This window comes from Epinephelus lanceolatus, chromosome 12 (genome assembly GCF_041903045.1).
Source record: "Epinephelus lanceolatus isolate andai-2023 chromosome 12, ASM4190304v1, whole genome shotgun sequence".
Lineage (NCBI taxonomy): Eukaryota > Metazoa > Chordata > Actinopteri > Perciformes > Serranidae > Epinephelus > Epinephelus lanceolatus.
The window spans coordinates 42,329,547-42,344,792 of record NC_135745.1 but is presented as its reverse complement, the minus strand read 5'-3'; the positions used below and the strand labels follow the sequence as shown (position 1 = coordinate 42,344,792).

The window sequence follows — 15,246 nt, the reverse complement described above, 5'->3', positions numbered from 1 at the left end:
GGTGCAAAGATATCATAGGAACCATTCTATGAAAATATGTGGTCAAGTTACATGGGACACAGTTTTTATTTTGTTTTGTCACAATCATGATGCAGAAGTTTTAGATAAGAGAACATGGGTCCTTCATTCAATAATGACTTTGTGACAGAAAGAAAACCAGCAACATTTTTACAGCAGCTACATTTGTTGTTTTCAGCCTTCTTCCCCATCTATGAGAAGTTTTGGTTTTGTTCCAAAATAAACATCTACTTCGTACCTCCTTAACCCCATGCCCACTTTTCTGAGTCAATCATGTTTGCATGTAGCCTGGAAATCCAGACTCAAATCTAGAAATAGTTTGAGTCTGCCCCTCACCGATACACCCTTCCTACCCAAGGGGCGGCACTAACTGAGGCATATTAAATGCCACCACACGCAATTGGATAGCACGATGGCCAATCAGAGCAAAAATCAAGGTGAAATATTCATCGCACTGAGCCCCATTTGTTTGTCGACCAGTGGGGCTAACTGATATATTATGCTTCTGTCGTATCCCGTCGGCAAAACAGCAAAAATGTCCTTCCTGGAAACGAAGGCTTCTAGGGCAGTCTAAAGATAAGTGTAGTTGGCTTAACGTTTCTTACAAAGCTAAATTGAATGGATGCGGTCCTTTGGCAGCTGCCATCTTGGCTGTTTACGCTGTCGTCATCACGTTACGCCCACCCAGAGCCCACCTCTATCAGATAGACTGATCTGATTGGTCCGATTGGTCAGCGGGCTCTGCTCGTCGGGGCCAGGTCCCTGTGCAGAGCAAATTTGAATTTGCTAGGGGCGGGGCATCTGGATTTCCAGGTTAGTTTGCATGTGCTCTGCTGACACATTTCTTTAATACGTCTCTCCTGTCTGACTCTGTGACCTACAGTTTAACGTGGCAGCTGTTACCCTGGTAATATAAAAACCTGGATCTAACCTGGAGACCTATAGGAACTACAAATCAGTCTCCAGTCTCACAGTCCTTGCCAAACTCCTTGAATAAACAGTTGCCAGCCGGGCTTTAGGGCTGCAACAGTTCACAAAATTCACGGTTTGGTTTGATACGATACAGTGATACATTTCCGATGCAGGAAAAAAGGAAGAAAAATGTCCTTGATTTTTTAAATCTAGTCCATAGCCATTGGTAGCTTTGTCACCTTCTACTTATGCCAGTCCTCAATGCCTATGTGCAGTTTCACATAGATTGACCACGTCAGTGAGTAGAAAAACGTGGGACAGACAGAATGACTGACTGACAGAATGACACACTGACAGTTTCCGTGATTATGTACAGCATACCATACCATGACTTAGTCATACCAAAAAGTAGAAAAAAACCCCCAACACTGGTCCACAGGGGGAGCCACAGCGATCGGTCGCATTTTAGCCATTTTGAAGCATTTTTCTGTTGTTATAGCGCCACCCAGTTGCCAATTAGAGTTAAATTTCTCCAGTCACCTTGAGGCGTCGTGTTCTACATATCTACCAAGTTTAGTAAAAATCCATATGGCGGTTCGGCCTAGATAAGAAATGAGCTCTCTAGCGCCCCCATTTTCTTTGATGGGGTCAATAATGGAGGGGTCCCCTCAGATTATGTGTGGTCATATGCCTACAAAGTTGCGTGGTGATGGGTGAAACCCTTGAGATGTTATACACCTTTATGTGATGAGCCACGCCCTCCGCAATATTCATTGCCTTATAGAAGCTCAGTTTTAGTAAGTTTTCCAACTTTTGCCAAGAGGGAACTTTAGATATTGGTCCCTAGATTATGTTCACCCAGTTTCATGCAGATCGCTCAAACTTCCTAGGAAGAGATCCATTTGAAGTGTTTTTCAAAAAATTCAAAATGGCGGAAAATCTATATAAGCGGAAGTTAAGGGTTCTTGAGGCAAATGTGTTCCTCATGAGGAGAGGCATCTCTGTGCAAAGTTTCATGTCTCTACGACATACGGGGCATGAGATATGCCCATTCAAAGTTTGACATTTCAATGGGTTGCTATAGCGCCCCCCTTTGGCCAATTGATGTAATATTGCTTCATTGGCATCCTCCCATGACCCTCTACCACTGTGCCAAATTTCACATGGATTGACCAAGTCAGTGAGGAGAAAAACGTGGAACACACACACAGAGTTTTCATCATTATATAGTAAGATAAGATGTTTAGATGTCCATCTACATCCCAACCCTCACCTGGGGCCTCATTTATAAAACTGCACAGGTAAGGTGACTAAAGGTGACATACGAACAAAGCGCAGACGGTGCGCACACATGTCCCGTGCTTGTTTCCGGTATTAGAGGCCTTTGTAACGTGTTGTTAGCCAGGTCACTGTAATCGACTGAAGGCCCAAACTCACTGAAAGCATCTGAATTGTCCGTTTTGGAGTGCTGTTCTATGCTCGCTGAATATTACTCACATAGAAAATTAATGGAGGTGTCTGTGATATAATAATTTTGCCAACAATAGCAACCTTTCCTAAAATACTGCTGTGCTGTGAGATAACTTTCATAACGCATCTCTCTCTTGTCTTTGATCTGCTGTCTCTGTGACAGATCAAATAAGTGATTTTTTTTATACATTATACTATCGCCTAATTTCTATACAAGTGATATACATACTGTTTTACATAAACAATTTGATAGTGTTTTCCATATTTGCTGATAAATGGTTTTCTGTAAAAGGAATTGAGAGCAAGTACCACAGAGACGCCTGTCCCAAATGTACATGGCTGAGTTCAGTGAGTGAAGCAAATAAAAGCACAGGCTACTGTGTATATAAGATAAACTTCACCACTCTGGGCTGTGATTTTTGTTTTGTCTTGCCCTGCCACTGTTTTGTATTTTTTTGTATTTACTCCTTTGTTATACAGTATAGGCTATATTATATTCGCTGTCAATTTTAATGTGTGTTTCAAATTATTTTTGATGTTTTTGGGTGGATTGTGACCCCTCTTGAATTACAAAAAAAAAGACCTACTTAATACTGTAATCTGTAGTGACGTGATCTTTTGACTGTGCAACAAATCCTTTAAAAAAAGAAAAAAAAAACATTTATTTTGGCCTTTTTCACACTTCACTTCCTGTCATTCCACCATGTCTGTTCCACATGAGAAATGGCAAAAAGGAATTAGTTAATACCAAAATTATTTTTTTGTTTTTTATTTGGCAACAAAAAAAACAAATTAACCACAGGATTTTTTTTTTCATCTTAAAATGAACTTCCAATCATATGTTCAACTTATCATTTGGTTTATAATGCATACCAAACTGAAAGCCTTGTACCAAATGGTTCAGTACAAAGAGGTGGACACTATATTCCAGTGGGAGCCTCAGGAGCCAGAGGATAATAAAATATAGTTCAATGTAACATCAATAGCTTTTGTGTCGGGGTCATTTACATCAATTTAAGGATGTATAAAGAGATATAATTAGATATGAATGTGACTAGTAAAAGCAGTGGGTCAAAGAGAATGATTACATTAAAGGATTTTATTTCAGATAAACAACAACATATTTGTGTACAGTCTATAAGAGTGGAAACAATAGCAAAAAAATTCACACGTAACAGGTAAAACAAAGGTATTTCTTCAAAAATGATGCTCAAGTGTCTCTTTAGCATAAAGCAACATTTACTTTAGCTAACCAAAGTCAACATGTCATTTTAGGTAGACACATTTTCTACGTGAACACATCTGAAGAAATTATATAATACACATAACAGAGGTTTCAGACAATTACAAGACACAGGAGATTACATATACACACAGCTGTCTACACTATTTAACTGATTAATGACAACAAATCTAAAATGATCATGCAGTTTCAATTTGTTCAAAAATAATAGACATGAATTTTTAGCTTTTAGTATAAACCCTAGATTGTAAAGCTTGTTCAGTCCCCAGAACCGAGGCGGGTCCTCATCATGTCGGTGGACTGAGGTTTGGCTCTCAGCGTGATATCAACAGACATGTTTAGCCTTGTTTAGCACAAAGACAGGAAGCAGGGGAAACTCCTCGCTGAGGCCCATCAAAAGAAAAATCCCAGCTGTGTGTCGTCAGCTAAAAAGGTCGTCACCAGTCCATCCTGTTGTCTGTTGAGTTCAGTTGACAGTAGAGTTTGGGCAGACCTCAAACCAACAAACCCACTATGAGTTCAGGATTTAAGAGATGCAGCGAACACCACAGTTTACATTTCTTTTTCTACACATGTTCAATAAACAAGATACAACATGTGAATCAAACTTTGAGTTTTTGAAAGGCTAAAAGAAAAATTGTGGATTGTAACAGCGATCATTGATGTTGACCTACATATTATGTTTATGCACTTCTGATTTCCAACAGCAAATACAGCAAAGTGGGTCTCATTCATGAAACATGAGCAGAACGAATTTGTGTGTAAACTGTTCGCAGAGGAAAATTTAAGTGTGTTTCGGCATTCATCAATATGTCAGTAGCTCTGATCTTTTTGCAGGTACTAATAAAATGATAGCACATAAATATTGCTTGTTATTATTAGGTATCGTGCTCTGTTATGTTCACAACACAAAGACGCCTTTGAAACGCGTCAGTTAAACATGACAGGAGATTGGAAATATAACACATTTAGCTAAATGAGTTGGCATTTAGCAGATTTAACCTTCAGATTCAACACATTCTCACAATGACCTCGTCACCTATTGACATTTTGGTCATGAAATTTCCGCATCCACAAACAACGTGCAAGGTACCCTGGGTACGCTGGTTGCTGATGTCCTGGGCCTGTTACATGCATTGTCTTCTTTCAGGATCCATCCATTCATTTTCATCCACTTATCTGAGGCCGGGTCACGGGGGCAGCAGGCTGAGCAAAGCACCCCAGACGTCCCTCTCCCCAGCAACACGTTCAAGCTCCCCTGGAGGACTCCGACATGTTCCCAGGCCAGATGAGATCTATAATCCCTCCAGTGTGTTCTGGGTCTGCCCCGGGGCCTCCTACCAGTGGGACTTACCTGAAACACCTCCAGTGGGAGGCACCCAGGAGGATCCTGATCAGATGCCCGAGCCACCTCAACTGACCCCTTTAGATGCGAAGGAGCAGCGGCTCTACTCCGAGCTCCCTCCAGATGTCTGACTCCTCCCCCTATCTCTAAGGCTGAGCCCAGATTTTGGTTTGCCCTACAGCATCTACTCCTAACAGCTAAGGTAAATATGTTAATGGTTTAACTCTATTTGTTTCATGACATATTTGTCAAATAATGATCAGGATGTATAGAATTGTTGTGTATTTCAGTAAAACTCATGAAAAGTGTGTTCTTGCCAAGATGTTGTATCCAGTTGTCTTTACATTAAAAACCCTTACTCAGGCGAGACTGGTGGTCTTTATGCTGACTTCATTGGCTGGTCCAACACCTGCTGAGGTCACTGCTCTGCACCTGAACATGTACTCTGTGTTAGGACTCAGATCACTCACTGTGACTTCTTCAGCTTCTGATGCCGTCTTCTGTTTCCATCCATCACCTCCACTGACACAGTACTCAACAGAGTAGGAGGTGATGTTCTCTGCTCCAAACTTTGGTGGAGAAATCTTCAGTGTCACACTCTTGTGGTTTGTTTCAGTGACTGTCACTGTTTCAGACTTTGAAGGCGGCTCAAAGTTATCATTGACACAATGGCCGTCTTCATAAAGGTAGATGCTTGAACCTTTCTGTGTCTCATTTGTTGAACCAAATGTCAAGAACTTAATGTTCTTGTTCTCCTTGTTGGCCTCTGCAAAGTCACTGAAGAGCTTTGCTTTCTGCCTCATTTCATCTGATAGTTCTTTTGAGGCATACCATTGTTCCTCGTCTTTATCATCAGTATGTGGATCTTTAGTATCTTCTGGTTTGGGTGTTTGTCTCAAGTGCTTTGATAAAGCTGAGAGGAAGGGTTCGGCATAGTCCAGTGAGGTGAAAACAAAACACACTGCATGCTCTGCACTGAGACTTTCTTTGTAGAGGTGATTTTGAGATGGGACGATCTTGGTGTTTTTCATCATGTTGGTGAAAGACATTAATGTGTAGATTTCTCTCTCTTTACAGTCCATCCACTTGTTCAGGTCTTTGTTGTTGAAAGGAGAAGAATGTCTCTCCTTCAGGATCTCTGTGAGCTCAGCCTCTTCTTCTCCTCCTCCTCGGATTGCTGGAAGTATCTTGGCCAGCTTTCGCTGAAATTCAACCTTGTACCCAGAGCACACTTCTTTAAAGGTTTTAATCTTTTTGCCAATCTGTGAGAACTGCTGTGCTGTGGTTGTCAGTATATCATTGCACCTCATTTCCAGCTCACTGAACTCCTCCAGGACAGCCTGGACTTCTTCTACAGACATAGCACTTATCTCACGCACGAGTTTAGCAGCAGAAGAATCTAAACTGGTCAGTGGCAACAGCCAGACCTTCATTGGTACAGCATTTTCTCCATTGGGTCCCAGTAATTTTGGCAGACTTTGGTAGACTTGTATGGCATCCTGAAAGGTTGAAGGAGTTTTTTCAAGTAAAAAGTCTCCATGGAATTTGCAGGAGAATTCCTCAACTTTTTTGAAATCTTTGTCTTCCATTTTCACGCAACCTTCGGCATCTATCTGAACACTGGGAATCTTCTTGACCATCACCTTCAGGTGGCCTTGAATGTCTCCCAGATTTTCATCACTGGACACCTCTCGGTCAAAGACAAAAAAGGCTTGTGCCCCATAAAGAATAGCTGTGACCACATGTGTTGCTTCTCCTTGATCAAAAACATCTGGATACTTCAAATTGCCTTTTCCAAGATGATCCATTGATAGTTGCTGGAACCTTGTGGTTACTTCATATTTGAGTGTCACTCTGGCTTGATTTTTGGATGTCTTATTATCACGCAGGTATTTGGCCGATCCTGCAACCTCTACCAGTCCACTATAGACACCTACCTTCAGGGATGCTTCAACATTTAGAGCTAAAGATTTGCCCTCAATTGATTCTGATGCCACAATGTCAAAAGTATTGTAATGTTGAGGTCTTTCTCGTATGTCTTTTACCAGATTGTCATGGTCCCACAATGTCAGGCCTGCAAAGAAAGGAAGGAAATAATTGTGAATTAAGGAATGGAAATTGTTTTTTAAAAACCACAGAATAGAAAAATCTCTGCCCAGACTACATTTAAATTGAAAGCATCACACTGTTCTTGAATATCCAGTCCTCTTTCAGTTACCTGTTATGTGTTCCAGGGTTGCTGAGCCTGTCCCCACTAAACTATATTGATAAAACATAAATATGCATGACTTCATGCATATTTGGAAAACTGTGAACTGGACCGATCTCTTTGATCTGAAGTATTTCCAGTGAAAACTTTTCAAAGGTTTATAGATTATCCAGAAAAACAAGTACATGGATACAAACAGCAGGCTCCTGAGTGAAAGTCCACGTTCGACCCATTCACCACCTTTCCCACCCACGCACCATGGAGTTTATCGCTCTTTATTCCATCAGATGGGTTTCATAGACTGTTAAAATAATGGATGTAGATACTGTGACGTCATTCATTGGTTTGTGGACTCCAATTTTGAAGTCTCAAGTTCGGCACTTTGACTATCACTGTGTTGGTTTTTGGAGCCAGAAGTGACCAGATTTGGTCACAGTTATGTTACCTACATTATTTTTACTTTATTGAAATGATATCGGCACAGTATCTAATATGTTGAAATTTGTTAGTTGCAGATAATACAAGTTTATTGATTTCAGGAAGGGACATGAAAGAGTTATTAGAAACAGTAGAGAGTTGTGAAAATTGTTCGCTGTTTAGTTATCACTAAATGAAAACAAAACAAGTTCTCAGATGAGATTTAAAGAGGTGAACAGAGTCAGCTGATCTGATGCTCAGTGTGAGGCTGTTCCAAAGCCGAGGAGCAAGAACTGAAAAGGCTCGATCACCCTTTGTCTTTAACCCGCACTCTGGAACAGTGGACTGCCAGATTATTGAGAGCCTTGTATGTGATAAAAAGAGCTTTAAAATGGATTCTGGAAGAGACAGGAAACCAATGCAGGCAGGCCAAAATAAGTGTGATGTGTATGGATCATTTTGTTTTGGTCTGCTGAATTTTGAATGATTTGAAGCTGATGTATACACCGATCAGCCAAAACATTAAAACCACTGGCAGGTGAAGTGAATAACATTGATCATCTTGTTACAATGCAATGTTCTGCTGGGAAACCTTGGGTCCTGGCATTCAAGTGGATGCTACCTAATGCGCTCCACCCACCCAAACACTGTTGCAGACCAAGTAAACCCCCTCATGGCAATGGCACTGCTCGATGGCAGTGTCCCCAATGCACCATGCCACACCACAAAAACTGCTCAGGAATGACCCCAGGAATAGGACAAAGAGCTCAAGGCATTAACTTGGCCTTCAAATACCCCAGATCTCAATCTGATCAAACATCTGAGGAATGTGCTGGTACCCCAGAGGTACCCCCAATCCATGGTGGGTCCTCCTTGGCTCTGACCGGTCAAGGCATGGACACAGGACCTCTGGAGGGTGTCCTTTGGTGTCTGGCATCAGGGCATTACTTTCAGATCTACTGAGTCCTGTGGGTTGTGAGGTGGGGTACCAACACATCTTACAGATGTTTGATCAGATCAGGATCCAAGGAATTTGCAGGCCAGGTCGATGCCTTGAGCTCTTTGTCAAGTTCTTCGGACCATGCGGGGAGGTACCTGGACTGCACTGGTGTTTAGTTGTGTGGAGCGTGCAAGTGTATGTCAGAGCCCAAGGTTTCCCAACAGAACATTGCATTGTAACAAGATGATCAACATCACCTGTCAGTGGTTTTAATGTCTTGGCTGATCGGTGTAGATCGATTGTTTAAGCGGGTGGACAAGGCGTTACAGTAATCAAGGCGGGATGATATAAGAGCATGAATGATTTTCTCTGTGTTACTGAAGGACAGAAATGACTTACATTTGGAGATGTTCCTCAGCTGGTAAAAACAAGACTGGACTATGTTTTTTACTTGTTGCTCCAGGGACCAAATTACTGTCCAGAATAACCTCAAGATTTTAAGATGTTGGGAGTATGGGGGCTGACAGGTGGCTGAATTTGTTTTGAGATATGTTCAGGGCCAATGTTGAGAACTTCTGTCTCAGAGATGAAATTTAAAAAGTTTGGGACATCCAGGTTTTTGAATCATATAGGCAATTATGACGAGATGCTAATTTACGGGTGTCAGAGGGTTTAAAAGAGCTGTGTAGCTATGGAAAGAGATGTTGTGATGACGTATTATCTTGCCCAGGGGTTGCAAGTACAGTAAAGGGTAAACAGACCAGGTCCCAAGACTGATCCTTGTGGTATACCATGTTTTAACTGAGTAGTTCTTGAGGAATATTCCCCAAACTAAAAGAGCATATGAAGCAAAATGTTGGGGAGTGATTATAGATCAAAAACTCTGTTGGAAACCACAAGTAGAGCATATTAAACATACTTTTTGCTACATTTATTGCTGTTCCTTATAAAAACAAGGGAGCTGTTGAATAAAAAATGTCTTTCTAAACTGTACTGTTCACATGTATTGCCATATATGTCTTACTGTGCTAAAATTTGAGGTGATACATATAAAAGACATCTCTGCCCTGTATTTTAACTTGAGATAAGAGCTCTTAGAGTAATATAAAGCCAGTTATCAACTGTTTATAGGCTCCTACACCTTAAAGGTCCTTGATATTGTGTATTTAAAAACATTAAAAATACTTTTTTTGAGTTGTAAATAAAAGCCCTCCTGTCTGTATTCATTGTTTTATGAAGAGAAGGAAATTGTCATCAAAGAGGTCTGTTTATTCATGAAATATAAAATGAGAATTAATGTAAAATACAGATGTGTTTCAGGTTTGAGAGTCAAAGTGTGGAATAGACTCAGAGCTAAGTTGAAACTGTGTCGCTCTCTGTTGAGTTTCAAAAAAGCATTAAAATGTAAAATGATTAAAGTGTACAGTAATGAAGGATTATAATTCAGATTATGTATTTATTAATGTATTTCCTTTCTTTAGTGTTGCTGATATTCAGGGTTATCCTTTGGTTGATATGCAAAAATAAGCCATGGGCTTCAGCCTTTTCCTTATTCGGTTATTGACTGTGAGAAAATCTGTGTGAAATATTCTTTGTTCCTAAAGATGTAACGAAAATAAAATTGATTCATTCATTCAACTGGTGTTTTAGTAAATACGGAGCTAAACAAATTCAGACTGCAGCTGCAAAGTCAGTGATAATCACTTTGTCAGTATATTAAGCCCTGAAGTTTTGGTTAATCTCCAGTTGTGACACATTCATTTCAACAGGTGCGTCCTTACCAGGGATGAATTTTTCATGGCGGCAGTCATACAGCATCCCAAGGCTGAAAGGACGGCCGAGGGCCGCCATCTCCATCGTCTTGTCCATCACTCAGCACAAACTAATAAAACAGATGACAGCATCACTGTTTACCTCTGTCCAACCTGTTACAACCCTTTCTTACCTCAACACGTCAAATACCGCTGATGCGTTGGCTGACATAAACGTCAGAACATGACGCAGTAGGAACCCTCTTGCATCAGTTTTTGATGTTCAGGGACAGCATCTCAATTGGTGCTTGTTATGTGCATTGTTTCTTTTCAGAACACACTTGTGTTTTCACAGGAAATGTACAGTTTCTGCTCGTTACATGCATACAGTCTGTTTCAAAATAAACTCACAACATGGGTAAAACAATTCGTGTTTAGATTTCCTTGAGCTGAGGTTACAAAAGTCTGTAATAAGGTTTGGAGAAAAATATCATGGTTTGGATTAGAAGGAGAACAGTTTTTACTGGTGTAACATCACATCACGTGACATATGTCATGTGACATACATTACTAGTGTAGCATGCTACACATACTAGCACACCACATTATAATTAAAATAACTCCACTCACCTTTTGTTTCACACAGTAAACAAACAGCAGGTGAAACAGAACAGAGTGAAAGTCTGGTGTTTGTTTGACTCATCCACCTCCACTCCTGCCCGCCAAATAGGAACTTTCTTGCTCTTTATACTACAGTAGTTGCCCACAGTCTTAGAAAAAGTCACTGTCTGGTGTGTTTCATACCGCTGCAAAATGTGTTTCTGTGTGTCGGCATCCAAAGCAGGGATCACTAACGAAGCAGCGGTATTTGACGAGTTTGGAGAAAGAATGGACTGGTTAATTTCATCTTGTAAAGTTGTGCAAGCATTTACAATTATTAAATATTAAAAGGGTTTCTAAATCTAAACACCTGGGCATTAGTCTCAAAGTTAAAAGTCAAAATCCAAAGTATGGTTGAGGTGTTTTTCACACTTAATTACATTTTTTTCTTACTAAACAACATGGAACCATTGGAAGTAGTGCCTCTGATGTACTAAAAATATTAATTGGATTGTAAATAAAATCAAAAGAAATAAACACAACTATTATCACTGTTTTGTTCTTTTCATGTTTAGTAGTCCTAATGTATGATTTTATGCTAGGATGTACTGCGCTCATCATTGTACCGCCCATTCTCATTCTGAATTCATCAAATACTGTAGCTTTGTCACTGATTTGGCATCAGACAGTGAAGTCAGAAGCCACCTTTCGTGGTGGTATGGTACACCGAGATGGAACCTTCTGCAGTGTTATGATATGCTCCGCCAACAGTACCTGTCGGTGCAGAATAATACACAGACAGGTGGTGTCAGTTCATGACATGGAAAGATGAAACCTCTCATAGCAATATTGTACGCCGCCAGATTGTGTCACTTTGAAAGGTTGCCAGTGATGTTGTTATATAAGGAGTTGGAAAGTCCCTATAGGGAGGGTGGGAGAGGTGTTGGATGAGTCCAACAAACCTGGACTTTCACCCAGGAGCCCGCTGTTTATTTCCCGTGTGAATGAAGTGCCAAACCATGATGTTATTTTCAGTGGTTGCCATATGCTTGCCTAAACCTAACCATGTACTTTGTTCACATCTGCCGTTGGTTGCCACATACTTTTGTTGCCTAACCATAACTACGACATTTTTTTTTTTATATTGCTGCATTGGTTATCACATACGTTTGTTGCATAAACCTAACCATGTACTTTTGTTGACATTGCTGCATTGGTTGCCACGTATTTTTGTTGCCTTACCTTAACTACAAACCTTTTTTTGTCGTTGTTGCGTTGGTTACAACATACTTTTGTTGCCTAAACCTAACCATGTAGTTTTGTTGACATTGCTGCATTGGTTGCCACATAGGCTACTTTTGTTGCCTAAATTGAACCATGCACTTTTGTTGACACTGCTGCGTCGGTAACCACATATTTTTGTTGCCTTACCCTAACTATGAACTTTTTTTTTTTTTTTGTCTTTGCTGCGTTGGTTACAACATAATTTCGTTGCCTAAACCTAACCATGTACTTTTGTTGACATTACTGCATTGGTTGCCACGTATTTTTTGTTGCCCTACCTTAACTACAAACTTTTTTTTGTCGTTGCTGTGTTGGTTACAACATACTTTCGTTGCCTAAACCTAACCATGTACTTTTGTTGACATTGCTGCATTGGTTGGCACATATTTTTGTTGCCTTACTCGAACTACAAATGTTTTTTTGCCATAGCTGCATTGGTTGCCACATACTTTTGTTTCCTAAACCTAACCAAGTACTTTTGTTGACATTGCTGCGTTGTTACCACATATTTTTGTTGCCTTACCCTAACTACAAACTTTTTTTTTTGCCGTTGCTGCGTTGGTTGCAGCATCCTGGAGCATCAACAGCAGACACAGGAGGATACCTTGTCTGTGATAGGTAGACGTGAAAGTCCACTGACGAAGCGGTGCCATGTGAGGACCTGAGATATGAACATGTTGCATAATCATGCTCCTCCATCCTTGAACTAGCCTGTATCATTTCACACTAATGTGAATATTGCACACTTTTCCCACCTAAATCAAGTAAAACAATATTATCAGTTGAATTGCTTCACGCCCTTTCAGAGTTATAGATTTTCTTTATGTGCAGCTCATTTGCCTCATCGATACATAGAAGTGCATGTGCTCAGCCAGAAACATCAGAAGTGGTGAGGAGAGCAAAATTGTGGTCTGTTTCTTTTTTACCTGTGTTTAACCACTTCATGTAAAACAAGAAAACCCAAGATTTTATCCTGCTTTGTTAACATCAAAAATGTGATACGAGCCGAACGATTCATCCACACCTGAACTTCTTTGCCTTTGTTGCTTTCTTGAAAAATCCTTAAGCTTGTCTGAGATAGTCTACAAAAATATGAATCATTGTAAAACTAAAATAAAATCATGCAGTCATGTTCAGGCACCGATACCCTTCAGCATCACATAAACAGAGTAACAGCTCAGTGTGTTCAGCAACTTACCGTTTAGTTTGTCTCTGATCAGGAGGGGAGGAGGAGTGCTGCTTCAACTGACTCTGTAGCTCCTTTTATATGCACTGTGCACACACACACACAGACACACACCCACACACACACATGCACTGTGGTGTGGCTTCATTTTGTGCTGAGTCATACCTCAATAAATGAATAAATCATATTAATCAATTCGGAGGTGGATGGATGGATGAAGTGAATCTTGTTCTCCATACACAGGGACTGAAAGTATTAATGGCTTCACACAAGTCAGCCCATTTCCCCGAAATGCCAACCTGCAAAACTGAAAGTAAAAGCAAATTGCTGCATTTTACACACTCATGTTTATACTGATGATGTTTCTACACCCTCTGAGTATCTCATTAGGGCGTGGGGTCTGTGAGTGTTTGGCACTGATCCATGCAGATGTAGCTTTTGTCTGATTGGATTTATGTTTTGTGTCTTGTACTTTACTTTGTGTTGTGGGATATCTCCTGATGCATTGTTTGTGGGAAGTTTATGGGCTTTTTTTGCCTGATAATGTTTGTGTTTATGTCTGGATGATATTTATGTATTATGCTGTTAGATGATGGTTGATGACATACCGGAGCAACACATCCTAACGGCAACCTCGTCACATATCAGCGTTTGGTCATGGACTTTGCGCGTCCAGATACGACGTGAAAAGTAGCTCGGGTGCGTTGTTTGCGTTGCCTGGTTCTTTCAAGATAAACATACGTCATAACAACAATGTGACTTGACATGTTGACATGTTTTTTTCCTCCAAAAACTAACAAACATCGTTGGGTTTAGGAAAAAAAGAACAGGGTTTGGCTAACAGGACGTGGACACTGCTCTCCAGGGTGAAAGTTGGTGTTTGTTGGACCCATCCACCTGAATGATCCAGGGCCGGCTCTTGGCATAGGCCATATAGGCGGTCCCCTAGGGCGCCACACGCTGGCGGGGGCACAGCTGCAAGCCCTCAAAAAAATAAAATAAAATAGAATAAATAAAATAAAATTTGCAGCCCCGACTGGCGCCCTTTCCTCAAGAATACCAACAGTATCTATTATTAAAATCTGTTTTACATACTTCTATTATTATGGTAAAAGTAGCACAATAAAATATATTTGATGACAAATACAGTTTACAGAGGAAATATGGCCTAACTCAAAATATAATCAAAGTATAATGCAACTATCAATATTTATTCAACTTGTCTACACGACATATTTAAGCTAGAATAGATAATCTCCTTTCAAATAAAAAAAAGTTAAACTAGAGGTGGGGGGGACCCTAATCCCGCCTAGGGCACCAAAGTGGCTAACACATGAAAACGAATTATTAATTGATTCATTTATTTATTTATTCATTCATTGTTTTCTTGCTGTAAAGCTCAAGGTTCTTTCACATAATGTCATATACACTCACCAGCCACATTATTAGGTACACCTGTTCAACTGCTTGTTAATGCAAATAGCTAATCAGCCAATCACGTGGCAGCAGCTCATTGACATTTAGTCATGTAGATGTGACGGGGTCAGTTCTCTAATAGACTGTCAATACTTAGTTGTAGGGTCACACTGTGAGTCACTGACCCACCTGGCCACCATGTGAGTCGTTAGGGTCAGGTGGGACCAGGGGTGAATGGGTGTGAAGTCGTCTGGGGAGGGATCCCAAGACTGAAAAAGCCAGGGAGGAAAGATGGTTTGAAAGAGGAGTGAAAGAAGCCATCTACGTCAAGCTAGAACGACCATCGTTAAACAGAGGGGGTGGCTTACGACACTACTTATCACCCACCTGCAATGCAGTCTTGGGATCCCTCCCCAGACGACTTCACACCCATTCACCCCTGGTCCACCTGACCC

The 15,246-nt window shown here is 40.6% G+C and overlaps 1 protein-coding gene across 1 annotated transcript; it reads right to left on the bottom strand.

Annotated features, from left to right (window-relative positions):
* Positions 1-3,479: 3,479 nt before the first annotated feature.
* Positions 3,480-13,621, bottom strand: LOC117271713 (stonustoxin subunit alpha-like). The gene is made up of 3 exons (XM_033650063.2): positions 13,388-13,621; positions 10,336-10,436; positions 3,480-7,062 (listed from the first exon to the last, which is right to left on the bottom strand). Exons 2-3 carry the CDS (start codon positions 10,421-10,423, stop codon positions 5,348-5,350), a joined length of 1,803 nt encoding a protein of 600 aa, XP_033505954.2. The 5' UTR covers positions 10,424-10,436; positions 13,388-13,621; the 3' UTR covers positions 3,480-5,347.
* Positions 13,622-15,246: the final 1,625 nt, after the last annotated feature.

Coding starts and splice junctions, on each gene's coding strand:
- LOC117271713 (XM_033650063.2), bottom strand. CDS start 10,423: ATGGACAAGACGATGGAGATGGCGGCCCTCGGCCGTCCTTTCAGCCTT. Junction 7,063..10,335: donor CCATGAAAAATTCATCCCTG/GTAAGGACGCAC, acceptor CTTTCTTTGCAG/GCCTGACATTGTGGGACCAT.